We start from the raw sequence: 15,392 nt of genomic DNA, 5'->3' as shown, positions 1-15,392 counted from the left end.
TACCTGCCTGACTCTGACCCGATTACGAACCTCTGCCTGCCCTGACCCCGAGCCTGCCTGCCGTTCTGTACCTGCCTGACTCTGACCCGATTACGAACCTCTGCCTGCCCTGACCCCGAGCCTGCCTGCCGTTCTGTACCTGCCTGACTCTGACCCGATTACGAACCTCTGCCTGCCCTGACCCCGAGCCTGCCTGCCGTTCTATACCTGCCTGACTCTGACCTGATTACGAACCTCTGCCTGCCCTGACCCCGAGCATGCCTGCCGTTCTATACCTGCCTGACTCTGACCTGATTACGAACCTCTGCCTGCCCTGACCCCGTGCCTGCCTGCCGTTCTATACCTGCCTGACTCTGACCTGATTACGAACCTCTGCCTGCCCTGACCCCGAGCCTGCCTGCTGTTCTGTACCTGCCTGACTCTGACCTGATTACGAACCTCTGCCTGCCCTGACCCCGAGCCTGCCTGCTGTTCTGTACCTGCCTGACTCTGACCTGATTACGAACCTCTGCCTGCCCTGACCCCGAGCATGCCTGCCGTTCTATACCTGCCTGACTCTGACCTGATTACGAACCTCTGCCTGCCCTGACCCCGAGCCTGCCTGCCGTTCTATACCTGCCTGACTCTGACCTGATTACGAACCTCTGCCTGCCCTGACCCTGAGCCTGCTTGCTGTTCTGTACCTTATTGACTCTGCCCTGGATTACAGACCTCTGCCTGCCCTGACCCCGAGCCTGCCTGCCGTTCTGTACCTGCCTGACTCTGCCCTGGATTACAGAACTCTGCCTGCCCTGACCCCGAGCCTGCTTGCTGTTCTGTACCTTATTGACTCTGCCCTGGATTACAGACCTCTGCCTGCCCTGACCCCGAGCCTGCCTGCCGTTCTGTACCTGCCTGACTCTGACCCGATTACGAACCTCTGCCTGCCCTGACCCCTAGCCTGCCTGCCGTTCTGTACCTTATTGACTCTGCCCTGGATTACAGAACTCTGCCTGCCCTGACCCCGAGCCTGCTTGCTGTTCTGTACCTTATTGACTCTGCCCTGGATTACAGACCTCTGCCTGCCCTGACCCCGAGCCTGCCTGCCGTTATGTACCTGCCTGACTCTGACCCGATTACGAACCTCTGCCTGCCCTGACCCCTAGCCTGCCTGCCGTTCTGTACCTTATTGACTCTGCCCTGTATTACAGAACTCTGCCTGCCCTGACCCCGAGCCTGCTTGCTGTTCTGTACCTTATTGACTCTGCCCTGGATTACAGACCTCTGCCTGCCCAGACCGAGCCTGCCTGCCGTTCTGTACCTGCCTGACTCTGACCCGATTACGAACCTCTGCCTGCCCTGACCCTGAGCCTGCTTGCTGTTCTGTACCTGCCTGACTCTGCCCTGGATTACAGACCTCTGCCTGCCCTTGACCAGTCTTCTACCTGCCCCCTGTTTGGGTCAATAAACTAAATCTGTGATTCTAGCTGTCTGCATCTTATCCTGAGTTCTGATAATAACAATATCTGTCATGACTTAAAGATAGAATCTGCATTAGGGGAAACAGCTCCGCATTTCGGTGTCCGCTGTCCGCCCCAGCACTTTTGTTAAAATTATTTTAGTGGACTAATCGGAGGTGAAGTGTGTTGAGCAGAGTGGTCAAAACTAAACACAGCAGTACATATTGTGCTGTTCACTTCCCCCTGCCATGATGTCAGAGTGTTGTCTGCAGTAACTTCTTTGTTGTAATATTCCAAACAGACAAGGCAGTTTCACTATGAACGATTCCAGATTTAAAGAGAAAACCAATTCCTCCAGTGTTGTTTTTTTAAAACATGTTTGCTTGTCACAACTGTTCTGTTACAACAGGGGTGTTGAAGTCATTTATTTTCAGTGATTGTTAGCAGGCTAATGTTGCTACTATTTAACAAAGTTAAATAGAGTTTAGATGTTAAAAAAAACAGTAAAGGTGAAAGGGTTACAAAATTCCAGTAACTTTCCAGAAGTTCCCAGGTTTTCCAGAAGTCCCCAGTAACTTTCCAGAAGAAGTCCCCAGTAACTTTCCAGAAGTCCCCAGTAACTTTCTAGAAGTCCCCAGTAACTTTCCAGAAGTCCGCAGGTTTTCCAGAAATCCCAGTTGGAAGATTTCTGGAATAAGACGGTAATACGCTGGACATCCTTCGAACCAACATTTCTGGAATAAGACGATAAGACGCAGGACATCCTTCCAACCAACATTTCTGGAATAAGACGGTAATACGCAGGACATCCTTCCAACCAACATTTCTGGAATAAGACGGTAATAGGCAGGACATCATTTCTGGAATAAGACGGTAACACGCAGAGCACCCTTCCAACCAACATTTCTGGAATAAGACGGTAATAGGCAGGACATCATTTCTGGAATAAGACGGTAACACGCAGGACATCCTTCCAACCAACATTTCTGGAATAAGACGGTAATACGCAGGACATCCTTCCAACCAACATTTCTGGAATAAGACGGTAATACGCAGGACATCCTTCCAACCAACATTTCTGGAATAAGACGGTAATAGGCAGGACATCTTTCCAGCCAACATTTCTGGAATAAGACGTAATAGGCAGGGCATAATTTCTGGAATAAGACGGTAATACGCAGGACATCCTTCCAACCAACATTTCTGGAATAAGACGGTAATAGGCAGGACATCATTTCTGGAATAAGACGGTAATACCCAGGACATCCTTCCAACCATCATTTCTGGAATAAGACGGTAATAGGCAGGACATCTTTCCAGCCAACATTTCTGGAATAAGACGTAATAGGCAGGACATCATTTCTGGAATAAGACGGTAATACGCAGGACATCCTTCCAACCAACATTTCTGGAATAAGACGGTAATAGGCAGGACATCATTTCTGGAATAAGACGGTAATACCCAGGACATCCTTCCAACCATCATTTCTGGAATAAGACGGTAATAGGCAGGACATCATTTCTGGAATAAGACGGTAATACGCAGGACATCCTTCCAACCATCATTTCTGGAATAAGACGGTAATACGCAGGACATCCTTCCAGCCAACATTTCTGGAATAAGACGGTAATAGGCAGGACATCATTTCTGGAATAAGACGGTAATACGCAGGACATCCTTCCAACCATCATTTCTGGAATAAGACGGTAATACGCAGGACATCCTTCCAACCATCATTTCTGGAATAAGACGGTAATACGCAGGACATCCTTCCAACCAACATTTCTGGAATAAGACGGTAATAGGCAGGACATCATTTCTGGAATAAGACGGTAATACGCAGGACATCCTTCCAACCATCATTTCTGGAATAAGACGGTAATAAGCAGGACATCATTTCTGGAATAAGACGGTAATACGCAGGACATCCTTCCAACCATAATTTCTGGAATAAGACGGTAATACGCAGGACATCCTTCCAGCCAACATTTCTGGAATAAGACGGTAATACGCAGGACATCCTTCCAGCCAACATTTCTGGAATAAGACGGTAATAGGCAGGACATCATTTCTGGAATAAGACGGTAATACGCAGGACATCCTTCCAACCATCATTTCTGGAATAAGACGGTAATACGCAGGACATCCTTCCAACCATCATTTCTGGAATAAGACGGTAATACGCAGGACATCCTTCCAACCATCATTTCTGGAATAGGACGGTAATACGCAGGACATCCTTCCAACCAACATTTCTGGAATAAGACGGTAATAGGCAGGACATCATTTCTGGAATAAGACGGTAATACGCAGGACATCCTTCCAACCATCATTTCTGGAATAAGACGGTAATAGGCAGGACATCATTTCTGGAAAACCTGGGAACTTTTGAAAAATGGACCAGAATTGTGCAAGCCTAAAGGTGAAATAAAAACATGACAACATATAAAATACCTATCATTGTGGAGCACTTCTCCAGTCTTGGGGTCGATGACGTGAACTATGATCCCCCGGTTGCCCCAGCCCCTCTCGAACAGGTAGCTGTTGTCCTCGCTCTCCCCTGGGTGCAGGGTCTTGTTGAGGAAGGTCCACGATAGCTTCTTCTCCCCATGGATCTCCAGTGTCCCTCCTGTCCCCACACCAATGTACTTACGGCCAAAGTAACTGTGCTCTGTGTCTGTGTCGTCAGACCTGGAGAAGAGTCAATGATTGATCAACCAATTAATAAAGAATATGGGCTAGAGGGTTACACAATAGGGGATAAGGGGATATAGGCTAGAATATACTAGATAAATACTAAAGACTAGGATATAGAGTCTAGGGGCTAGGAGATAGAGACTAGGGGCTAATAGATAGAGGTGGGGAGATAGAGGCTAGGGGCTAATAGATAGAGGCTAGGGGCTAGGAGTAGAGGCTAGGAGATAGAGGCTAGGGGCTAATAGATAGGGGCTAGGGGCTAGGAGATAGAGGTGAGAAGATAGAGGCTAGGGGCTAATAGATAGAGGCGAGGGGCTAGGAGATAGAGGCTAGGAGATAGAGGCTATGGGCTAATAGACAGAGTCTAGGGGCTAGGTGACAGAGGCTATGAGATACAGGCTAGAGGCTAAGAGATAGAAGTGAGGAGATAGAGACTAGGGGCTAGGAGATAAGGGCTAAGAGAATAGAGGCTAGACGATAGAGGGTATGAGCTATGACAAAGAGGCTTGAGACTAAGAGAAAGAGGATAGAGTCTAGAGGCTACCAAATAGGTTGAGGGCTGGGCTGAAGGCTATGAGATCTGGTCTGGGATCAAAACCCACCTTCCAAATAAGGAGATGGTAAGGTTGCCCTTATACGGGCAGTCAGGACTTCCTATGTGCAGCTGTCCTCTGTTGCCGATCAGAATGTGTTTGGTACGCAGTAGGATGGGATGATACGAGTCTGCTATCACTAACTTTCCTAGAGAGAGCAATAGAGAGAGAGAGAGAGAGAGAGAGAGAGAGAGAGAGAGAGAGAGAGAGAGAGAGAGAGAGAGAGAGAGAGAGCGAGAGAGCGAGATCTTTACTGGTGAGATCTCCTGACAGGTATTTCATGCCCTGAGGCCTGACACATCACATCTCCCTTCCTTTTATGGCACTGAGCTGTGGCTCACACAAACACAGACAGACACACACACAGACACACACACAGACACAGACAGACACAGACACACACACACACACACACATACAGACACAGACACAGACACAGACACAGACACAGACACAGACACAGACACACAGACAGACACAGACACAGACACACACACAGACACAGGGGGGGAAACTCAATAACCCTTTATGAGGGCTTCATTTCACGATAACGTCCATCTGACAGAGGTTATGTAGTCCTGTAGAGAAGTGGATGAGAGATGGGGACTTTGATTTGACTGTGAGTTAGTGGTTACCTGGACACACAGTATCAGGTTCCTAACTCACACATACACATGTAACCAGTGTGAAATGGCTACACTGTTACATTGATGATGTTGACTCAGATCACTGGTTGCTGTGGAGAAGGTCAAAGGGGGTGAGTGTAAACCATGTGAAATGGCTAGCTAGTTAGCGGTGTACACTCAGGGCATTTCAATTGGTGACGTAACTCGCTCTAAGACCTTGAAGTAGTAGTTTCCTTTGCTCTGCAAGGGCCGCGGCTTTTGTGGAGTGATAGGTAACAATGCTTTGAGGGTGACTGTTGTCGATGTGTGCAGAGAATCCCTGGTTGAGCCCAGTTTGGGACAGAAGCAAGACTGTCACACACACACAATTGATGGATAAAGTAAATTTGGGTGACAGTTTAACAATATGATTGCAGACACACACACACACAGACGTACCTCCGTTGAGGATCTCTATGGAGTGGACAGTAGCTGAAGAGGTGAGGATGACCTTTCTGCCATAGCCAATGGTAACATGGTGGGCTTCACTGTGGCCGGGGGTCCATGGCTGCAGGCCGGGCTCCCTGTCTGGACACACTGTTGGATAGACCAATAGGGTTAACGTCATGACACACACAGATCTCACTGATCACTGATGTTCTGATCTGGCCCATAGTTTCCAACAACAAACACTATGCCAACATCCTATAATTCATTCATCAGTCAATGCCATTGATTGGACGGACACCAAACGGGCCGGCCAACCAGATTTTCCCCTGGGCTAATACAGATTGATTAATAGGCTCCAATCAACTGGTTTTCTCCATGAAAGAACCCAGCTGAGAAACCATCCGACACAGCAGTTTGAGAGTTAGGTCTTGAAACTAGATCTGTCTGGGCTTCAGCCAAATCCTTTGTCATTCTCATGTCGTGTCTGACTCAAGGAGTTGGCTAAAGAACTAGCTGTTATTGCAACAATGGGTTAGACAGCTAGTAGTATAGCTCTGGGGATGCTGGAGGTTCAGAGAGAGAGAAAGAACAGTTCAGAGAGAGAGAGAGAGAGAGAAATAGAGAGAGAGAGAGAGAGAGAGAGAGAGAGAGAGGAACATAGAGGAGAGAGAAAGATCGAGAAAGAAAAAGAGAGACAAAGAGAGACAAAGAGATAATGAGAGACATTTGAAATGTCTGTGAAATATATTTATTCTTTTGGCAATTTTGTGATTGTAGTGTTTACTGTTAATTTTGATTGTTTATTTCACTTTTGTTTATTATCTACAGTACTTCACTTGCTTTGGCAATGTTAACATATGTTTCCCATGCCAAAAAAGCCTTTGAAATTGAGAGAGAGCGAGAGAGCGAGAGTGTGAGAGAGCGAGAGAGCGAGAGTGCGAGAGAGCGAGAGTGTGAGAGTTCGAGAGAGCGAGAGAGCGAGAGTGCGAGAGAGAGAGAGAGAGAGAGTGCGAGAGAGAGAGAGAGAGAGAGAGCGAGAGAGCGAGAGAGCGAGAGTGCGAGAGTGCGAGAGTGCGAGAGTGCGAGAGAGCGAGAGAGCGAGTGTGTAAAGGGAAGTATCTGGGGTCAACCAATAGGTTCAGAGTTCCTACTTCCTCTGTTCTCTGTGTGATCATGATGTGAAGGACAGTGGTCTGGCGATCTGCAACAGGCGTTGCACTACACTGGGCAATGACATCTGCACACACACATTCACACAGTATGCCACATAAACAAACTCAAATAAAACATGAACACAGGCAAAAACACAAAGTTACAGAATCCCTGAAGCCCAAGGCAAACAATAACAAGAAAAAAGTAGACACTTGGAATTATCTCGTCCGAACAACTTGGTAACTTGTTTGAATGACTTAAGCTCAAATGAAATGAGAAGCTCGTGAACGAGCCTGCTCATGCTGAAAATAGAATGCATATGAGTGAATGAAAGAAGACAGGCTGCGACTGTCAACAGCGTCCAAATCAATCAAATTGTATTGGTCACATACACGTGTTCAGCAGATGTTATTCAGTTGCAGCAAAATGCTTGTGTTTCTAGCCCCGACAGTGCAGTAATGTCTAACCAGTAATATCTAACAGTGAAACAACATATACTGTACCCAATACACACACATCTAAGTAGGAATGAATTTAGAATATATACATATGGACGAGCGATGTCAGAGCGGCATGGACTAAGATACAGTAGAATAGTATAGAATACAGTATATACATATGAGATGAGTAATGAAAGATATGTAAACATTATTAAGTGACTAAGATACAGTAGAATAGTATAGAATACAGTAAATACATATGAGATAAGTAATGCCAGAAATTGAAATATTATCAAACAAGTATGACGTCATAGCGCTTCAAATTATAATGTAATTAGAAATTAGAATTCTAATTCAAATTAGAATGTAATTAGAAATTAGAATTCTAATTCAAATTAGAATGTAATTAGAAATTAGAATTCTAATTCAAATTAGAATGTAATTAGAAATTTGAATTCTAATTCAAATTAGAATGTAAGGGACTAGGGCCAGTGTCTACATGGAGCAATGCTGGTAAAATGAGCAGGTAAATTAGAGTGTAAGGGACTAGGGCCTGTGTCTACACGGAGCAATGCTGGTAAAATGAGCAGGTAAATTAGAATGTAAGGGACTAGGGCCAGTGTCTACATGGAGCAATGCTGGTAAAATGAGCAGGTAAATTAGAATGTAAGGGACTAGGGCCTGTGTCTACACGGAGCAATGCTGGTAAAATGAGCAGGTAAATTAGAATGTAAGGGACTAGGGCCTGTGTCTACACGGAGCAATGCTGGTAAAATGAGCAGGTAAATTAGAATGTAAGGGACTAGGGCCTGTGTCTACACGGAGCAATGCTGGTAAAATGAGCAGGTAAATTAGAATGTAAGGGACTAGGGCCTGTGTCTACACGGAGCAATGCTGGTAAAATGAGCAGGTAAATTAGAATGTAAGGGACTAGGGCCTGTGTCTACACGGAGCAATGCTGGTAAAATGAGCAGGTAAATTAGAATGTAAGGGACTAGGGCCTGTGTCTACATGGAGCAATGCTGGTAAAATGAGCAGGTAAATTAGAATGTAAGGGACTAGGGCCTGTGTCTACACAGAGCAATGCTGGTAAAATGAGCAGGTAAATTAGAATGTAAGGGACTAGGGCCTGTGTCTACACAGAGCAATGCTGGTAAAATGAGCAGGTAAATTACATTGGTAGAAAAGGAATTAAAAGGAATTGTTTTGATCTTCCCTATGCTAAGGAGACTAAAGATGTAGCTTCAAATGGATTGGGTTTATCACACATTATTCATATACACATTGACACAACAAACATATACCCACATACGTCCTCTCTCCACAACTCTCCCATCATTAACCAGAGTATTTCCTGAGCATTCAGAGTGAACGGATAATAATATAATTCCCAAGGAAGCGGGCCAAGTCTCGGCGTGCCTGGCAGCGGACGTGGAAACGCTGACCTCAACGCTTTTCAGACTGTTTCATCAAAAACCACAGTGTACCCTGACTGAACTCTGTCTCAAATGACACACAGACAGCCACACACACACACAGACAGACAGACAGACAGACAGACAGACAGACAGACAGACAGACAGACAGACAGACACACACACACACAGACACACACACACACAGACAGACAGACACATACACACACACACACACACAGACAGCCACACACATACGCACACACACACACAGACAGCCACATACACACACAGACAGCCACACACACACACACACACACACACACACACACACACACACACACACACACACACACACACACACACACACACACACACACACACAGCCACACACACACACACACAGAGACAGCCACACAGCCACACACACACACACACACACACACACACACACACACACAGACAGCCACATACACACGACAGCCACATACACACACACACAAAGACAGCCACATACACACACACACACAGACAGACAGCCACATACACAAGTGCACTGCTTTTGAGCGGAGCCACATAGGGACAGCCACATAAATAATCTGGTCAAACATAGGACTTTATATTTAGGAGGTTTTGAAAGCCAGGAATGATTTAGAAACTGAAACAACACCTCCAGGACCTTCAAATGGACTGGATGCAAGTTTTCAATAGTAAATTCTGTGTGTGTGTGTGTGTGTGTGTGTGTGTGTGTGTGTGTGTGTGTGTGTGTGTGTGTGTGTGTGTGTGTGTGTGTGTGTGTGTGTGTGTGTGTGTGTGTGTGTGTGTGTGTGTGTGTGTTAGGGTTATCACGATACCAGTATCAAGATAAAATGATACTTGATTTTCCATGGCCAAACACAAAGCACTTGTAAAATATTGTGTGTTATAGCTTGGAAAATAAACAAATGTGGCTCTGGATGACAACATAATTAAGTTTATTTCCAATTAGGACGGTTTCAGTCAAGAGTGGGCTCCCGAGTGGTGCATACTGTAAACAACAACACCCCACAAAGCATACTGTAAACAACAACACCCCACAAAGCATAGTGTAAACAACAACAAAACAACACCCCACAAAGCATACTGTAAACAACACGCCACAAAGCATAGTGTAAACAACAACAAAACCCCACAAAGCATACTGTAAACAACACCCCACAAAGCATACTGTAAACAGCAACAAAACAACATCCAACAAAACATACTGTAAACAACACCCCACAAAGCATACTGTAAACAGCAACAAAACAACATCCCACAAAGCATACTGTAAAGAGCAACAAAACAACATTCCACAAAGCATACTGTAAACAACAACAAAACAACATCCCAGAAAGCATACTGTAAACAACATCCCACAAAGCATACTGTAAACAACAACAAAACAACATTCCACAAAGCATACTGTAAACAGCAACAAAACAACATCCCACAAAGCATACTGTAAACAACACCCCACAAAGCATACTGTAAACAGCAACAAAACATCCCACAAAGCATACTGTAAAGAGCAACAAAACAACATTCCACAAAGCATACTGTAAACAACAACAAAACAACATCCCAGAAAGCATACTGTAAACAACAAAACAACACCCCACAAAGAATACTGTAAACAACATCCCACAAAGCATACTGTAAACAACAACAAAACAACATTCCACAAAGCATACTGTATACAACAACAAAACAACATCCCAGAAAGCATACTGTAAACAACATCCCACAAAGCATACTGTAAACAACAACAAATCAACATTCCACAAAGCATACTGTAAACAACAACAAAACAACATTCCACAAAGCATACTGTAAACAACAACAAAACAACATCCCAGAAAGCATACTGTAAACAACATCCCACAAAGCATACTGTAAACAACAACAAAACAACATTCCACAAAGCATACTGTAAACAACATTCCGCAAAGCATACTGTAAACAGCAACAAAACAACATCCCACAAAGCATACTGTAAACAACAACAAAACAACATTCCACAAAGCATACTGTAAACAACAACAAAACAACATTCCACAAAGCATACTGTAAACAACAACAAAACAACATCCCAGAAAGCATACTGTAGCTATTGTCTATTTCTGCCCTCAACCACTCGCTCTCATTCTGTGAATCCCTATGGAAAGGCAGATGAGATGATGCTTTGAAGAAGTTGCCCTTAGGCAGATATCTAGGATCAGCTTTTCCTCCACGGAGCTTAACCCTAACCATTATGGGGAATATGCTAAACTGAGCTTAGATCAGTGTCTAAGGGGGATCTTCATCTTACTCCATTGGGCTCTACCAGTGGGTATCAGAGGGTGTTAATATACAACATCATGCATTAATTATAAATATGTATATTATTTTTACAGTAAGTTTGAAAATAGCACTGTTTAAAGTCTTTGTCATTATGTTGGAACTTCATGCTGTGTTTTAAGAGCACACTGACACAGAAAGGCATGATGTCGTGTGTGTGTGTGTGTGTGTGTGTGTGTGTGTGTGTGTGTGTGTGTGTGTGTTTACAACTGACAAAAACAGCAGCATAAACACATGCCTCCCTCCTACTGCTCATGTTACTTTTCTTCCCTTCAAAGGGTAAGTGGGATTATGACCCAATCTGGCAACCGGAGGAAGCCAACCTGGCAACCGAAGCTAGGCCATCATGTTAGTGAATATACAGAGTAGCTTACTGTCAAAAACAAAAACACTATGGTAGGAAACAGCAGTGAGAGAAAGGAAGAGAGAGCGTGAGAGCGTGAGAGCGTGAGAGAGAAAGAGAGAGAGAAACATTGCTTTGGCAATGTTTCCCATGCCAATAAAGACCCTTGAATTGAATTTAACATTTAACTGACAGAGAGAGAAGGAAGGAAATGTAGAAATATTTGTTATGTGTCCGTTATTATGAAAACCTGAGCCATTGGAGTCTAGCCATGGCTTTAGAGGCTGCCCTGCCGCACACAGACACACACACCCACCCAGACACACACACACCCAAACACACACACACACCGACCCAGACACACACACCCAGACACACACACACACCCAAACACACACACACCGACCCAGACACACACACCCAAACACACACACACACCGACCCAGACACACACACACACCCAGACACACACACACACACACACCCAGACACACACACACACCCAGACACACACACCCAGACACACACACACACCCAAACACACAGACACACACACCCAAACACACACACCCAGACACACACACACCCAAACACACACACACCCAAACACACACACCCACCCAGACACACACACACCTAGACACAGAGGGAGAAGGTGGAGAGGGAGATCCACTCTCCTTTCCTCACACGTGGCAGACACAGTTATACCTTCAATCGCTCAGACTGACCTACTTCCTCCTTCTCACTCCCTCCCTCCATACCGCTCCCACTTTCCCTCTCCTTACCTCTCTTTCAAACCCTCCCCATCCCTCTCATTCCCTTGCTCTTTCCATCTCCCTCCTCTCGCTCTCTCTCCTTCCATTTCACCCCTCCATCGTTCTCCCTCTACCCCCTACCCTCTCCTTCTATTACGCTGCCTCCCTCCATACTCTCTCTCCGTACATTTCTCTTCCTCCATTCATCTCTCACCATCCATTTATCCTCCTTCATCCCTCTCCATCCTACTCAACTACAAAGGTCAAATACCTACAAATTGTTGTTCTGCAGCTAGTCAGGACTATGTTCCACTACAGAAAACTCAACCCTCTACCAGAGCCATGTTCCACTATAGAAAACTCTACCCTCTACCAGAGCCATGTCCCACTACAGAAAACTCTACCCTCTACCAGAGCCATGTTCCACTACAGAAAACTCTACCCTCTACCAGGGCCATGTTCCACTACAGAAAACTCTACCCTCTACCAGGGCCATGTTCCACTACAGAAAACTCTACCCTCCACCAGGGCCATGTTCCACTACAGGAAACTCTATCAGGGCTATGTTCCACTACAGAAAACTCTACCAGGGCCATGTTCCACTACAGAAAACTCTACCAGGACTATGTTCCACTACAGGAAACTCTACCAGGGCCATGTTCCACTACAGGAAACTCTATCAGGGCTATGTTCCACTACAGAAAACTCTACCCTCTACCAGGGCCATGTTCCATTACACAAAACTCTACCCTCTACTAGGGCCATGTTCCACTACAGAAAACTCTACCCTCTACCAGGGCCATGTTCCACTACAGAAAACTCTACCCTCTACCAGGGCCATGTTCCATTACACAAAACTCTACCCTCTACTAGGGCCATGTTCCACTACACAAAACTCTACCCTCTACTAGGGCCATGTTCCATTACACAAAACTCTACCCTCTACCAGGGCCATGTTCCACTACAGAAAACTCTACCCTCTACCAGGGCCATGTTCCATTACACAAAACTCTACCCTCTACTAGGGCCATGTTCCACTACACAAAACTCTACCCTCTACTAGGGCCATGTTCCACTACAGAAAACTCTACCCTCTACTAGGGCCATGTTCCATTACACAAAACTCTACCCTCTACCAGGGCCATGTTCCACTACAGAAAACTCGACCCTCTACTAGGGCCATGTTCCACTACACAAAACTCTACCCTCTACTAGGGCCATGTTCCACTACAGAAAACTCTACCCTCTACCAGGGCCATGTTCCACTACAGAAAACTATACCCTCTACCAGGGCCATGTTCCACTACAGAAAACTCTACCCTCTACCAGGGCCATGTTCCACTACACAAAACTCTACCCTCTACTAGGGCCATGTTCCACTACAGAAAACTCTACCCTCTACCAGGGCCATGTTCCACTACAGGAAACTCTACCCTCTACTAGGGCCATGTTCCACTACAGGAAACTCTATCAGGGCCATGTTCCACTACAGAAAACTCTACCCTCTACCAGGGCCATGTTCCACTACAGAAACTCTACATGGTGGAGGTGGAGCAGAATTCTGACTTCAGGTCATAGTCTCATACCTGTAATAACAGCAGAATGACCTGTCCTAAACCCCTAATACCTGTCATTACACAGTCATAACATTCATACGAGCTGTAATATCTGCAGTACTGACCTGTCGTAAACCCCTAATACCTCTGTAATACCTGTCATAACACAGTCATAACATTCATAAGAACTGTAATAACTGCAGTACTGACCTGTCATAAACCCCTAATACCTCTGTAATACCTGTCATAACACAGTCATAACATTCATAAGAACTGTAATAACTGCAGTACTGACCTGCCTGTATGATAGGCAGCACAGCTATCAGTAGTGGGACGCACATCTTCATCTCTCAATGAGAAGTATGGATTACTGGCAGAAGATAAGTTTTCTCCAGAGTGTGCACTTCAGAGTGTGCACTTCAGAGTGTGCACTTCAGAGTGTGCACTTCGTAGGGCTTAATGTGGGTTAGCAGGGGCTCACAGGGGGATGAGCCCAAAGGCACCTGCAATAAGAACAGATAAAAGACAAGTAGTGTTAAACCAAGACTTGGCATCGTAACATGTGCAGACACACACACACACACGTATATATGCACACACACATACGTGCACACACACACACGTACACACACACACGTATATATGCACACACACACACGTACACACACACACACACGTACACACACACACTTATATATGCACACACACACACACGTACACACGTATATATGCACACACACACACACGTACACACGTATATATGCACACACACATACATGCACACACACATACGACTGTAGTATAACATTCCATGGTGCCATGCTCTTTACAGTCAAGACTTTTGAGGATTTGAAAACGTTGGTGTTTTAGACTTCAAAGTGTTGGAGGAGAGAAGTTTTCTCCCTATTGCTCCCATCTCTCAGGATCAAAGACTAGCACAGCGACGAACGTAGCATAGCCACTGGGATAATAACAGTTATATCTCACTGGTTTTACACTACTTATATAAAACACTTACGTAACAAGGAGGGAAAACCCTACTATATGAAGACATATGAGGACTAAATGTTGGGCCCAATTAAATTGGCTGTTTCTTGCATTGTATTGACGCAGTACCTGTTTTTACAAAGGTAAAAACACGAAACAGTTATTATGGGTATTCAAATAAATGTCAATTAAACCTATTACTGGTGGATGTCTTTCAGGTCGATGTACAGATGTGTTTAAGTAGGGTGGCAAAATTCCAGGAAAGCTTTTCCAGACATCCTGGTTGGAGGATTCTGGGTTTTCTGCTTATTCTGTGATCTTCCAACTAGGATTTCTGGAAAACCTGGGAATTTTGGGAAACCCTATTGAAGTAGAATTTGAACAAAGAACTTGCGGAAACATTTCTAAAGCAGATTTGATTCAATTCCAGTCTCCGTGTTCCTATTAATACATTGGAGCCTATAGTTACTAATGAGTTTTCTGTCTGTTGTTTTAACCATAGTGGAGTAGGATACAGCAGATCCATTCCATTTGCTTGTTAGTAATTTAGCAGACGCTCTTATCCAGAGAGACTTACAGGAGACATTAGGGTTAGGTGCGT

At 45.0% G+C, this 15,392-nt stretch overlaps 1 protein-coding gene across 1 annotated transcript in view; it reads right to left on the bottom strand.

Moving 5' to 3' along the window:
• Nucleotides 1-14,462, bottom strand: part of cemip (cell migration inducing hyaluronidase 1) — an 88,189-nt gene extending 73,727 nt beyond the window's left edge. Inside the window, exons 1-4 of the mRNA XM_031812431.1 lie at nucleotides 14,100-14,462; nucleotides 5,795-5,932; nucleotides 4,740-4,878; nucleotides 3,895-4,131 (exon numbers count right to left, since the gene is read on the bottom strand). Coding sequence (XP_031668291.1) covers nucleotides 3,895-4,131; nucleotides 4,740-4,878; nucleotides 5,795-5,932; nucleotides 14,100-14,151 — 566 coding nt within the window. The 5' untranslated portion in view covers nucleotides 14,152-14,462. The remainder of the gene's footprint in view (nucleotides 1-3,894; nucleotides 4,132-4,739; nucleotides 4,879-5,794; nucleotides 5,933-14,099) is intronic.
• Nucleotides 14,463-15,392: the final 930 nt, after the last annotated feature.

The sequence above is a fragment of the Oncorhynchus kisutch genome, unplaced genomic scaffold (assembly GCF_002021735.2).
Source record: "Oncorhynchus kisutch isolate 150728-3 unplaced genomic scaffold, Okis_V2 Okis03b-Okis08b_hom, whole genome shotgun sequence".
Lineage (NCBI taxonomy): Eukaryota > Metazoa > Chordata > Actinopteri > Salmoniformes > Salmonidae > Oncorhynchus > Oncorhynchus kisutch.
The sequence above is the reverse complement of the archived record's forward strand: the minus strand, read 5'-3'. Positions and strand labels throughout refer to the sequence as shown.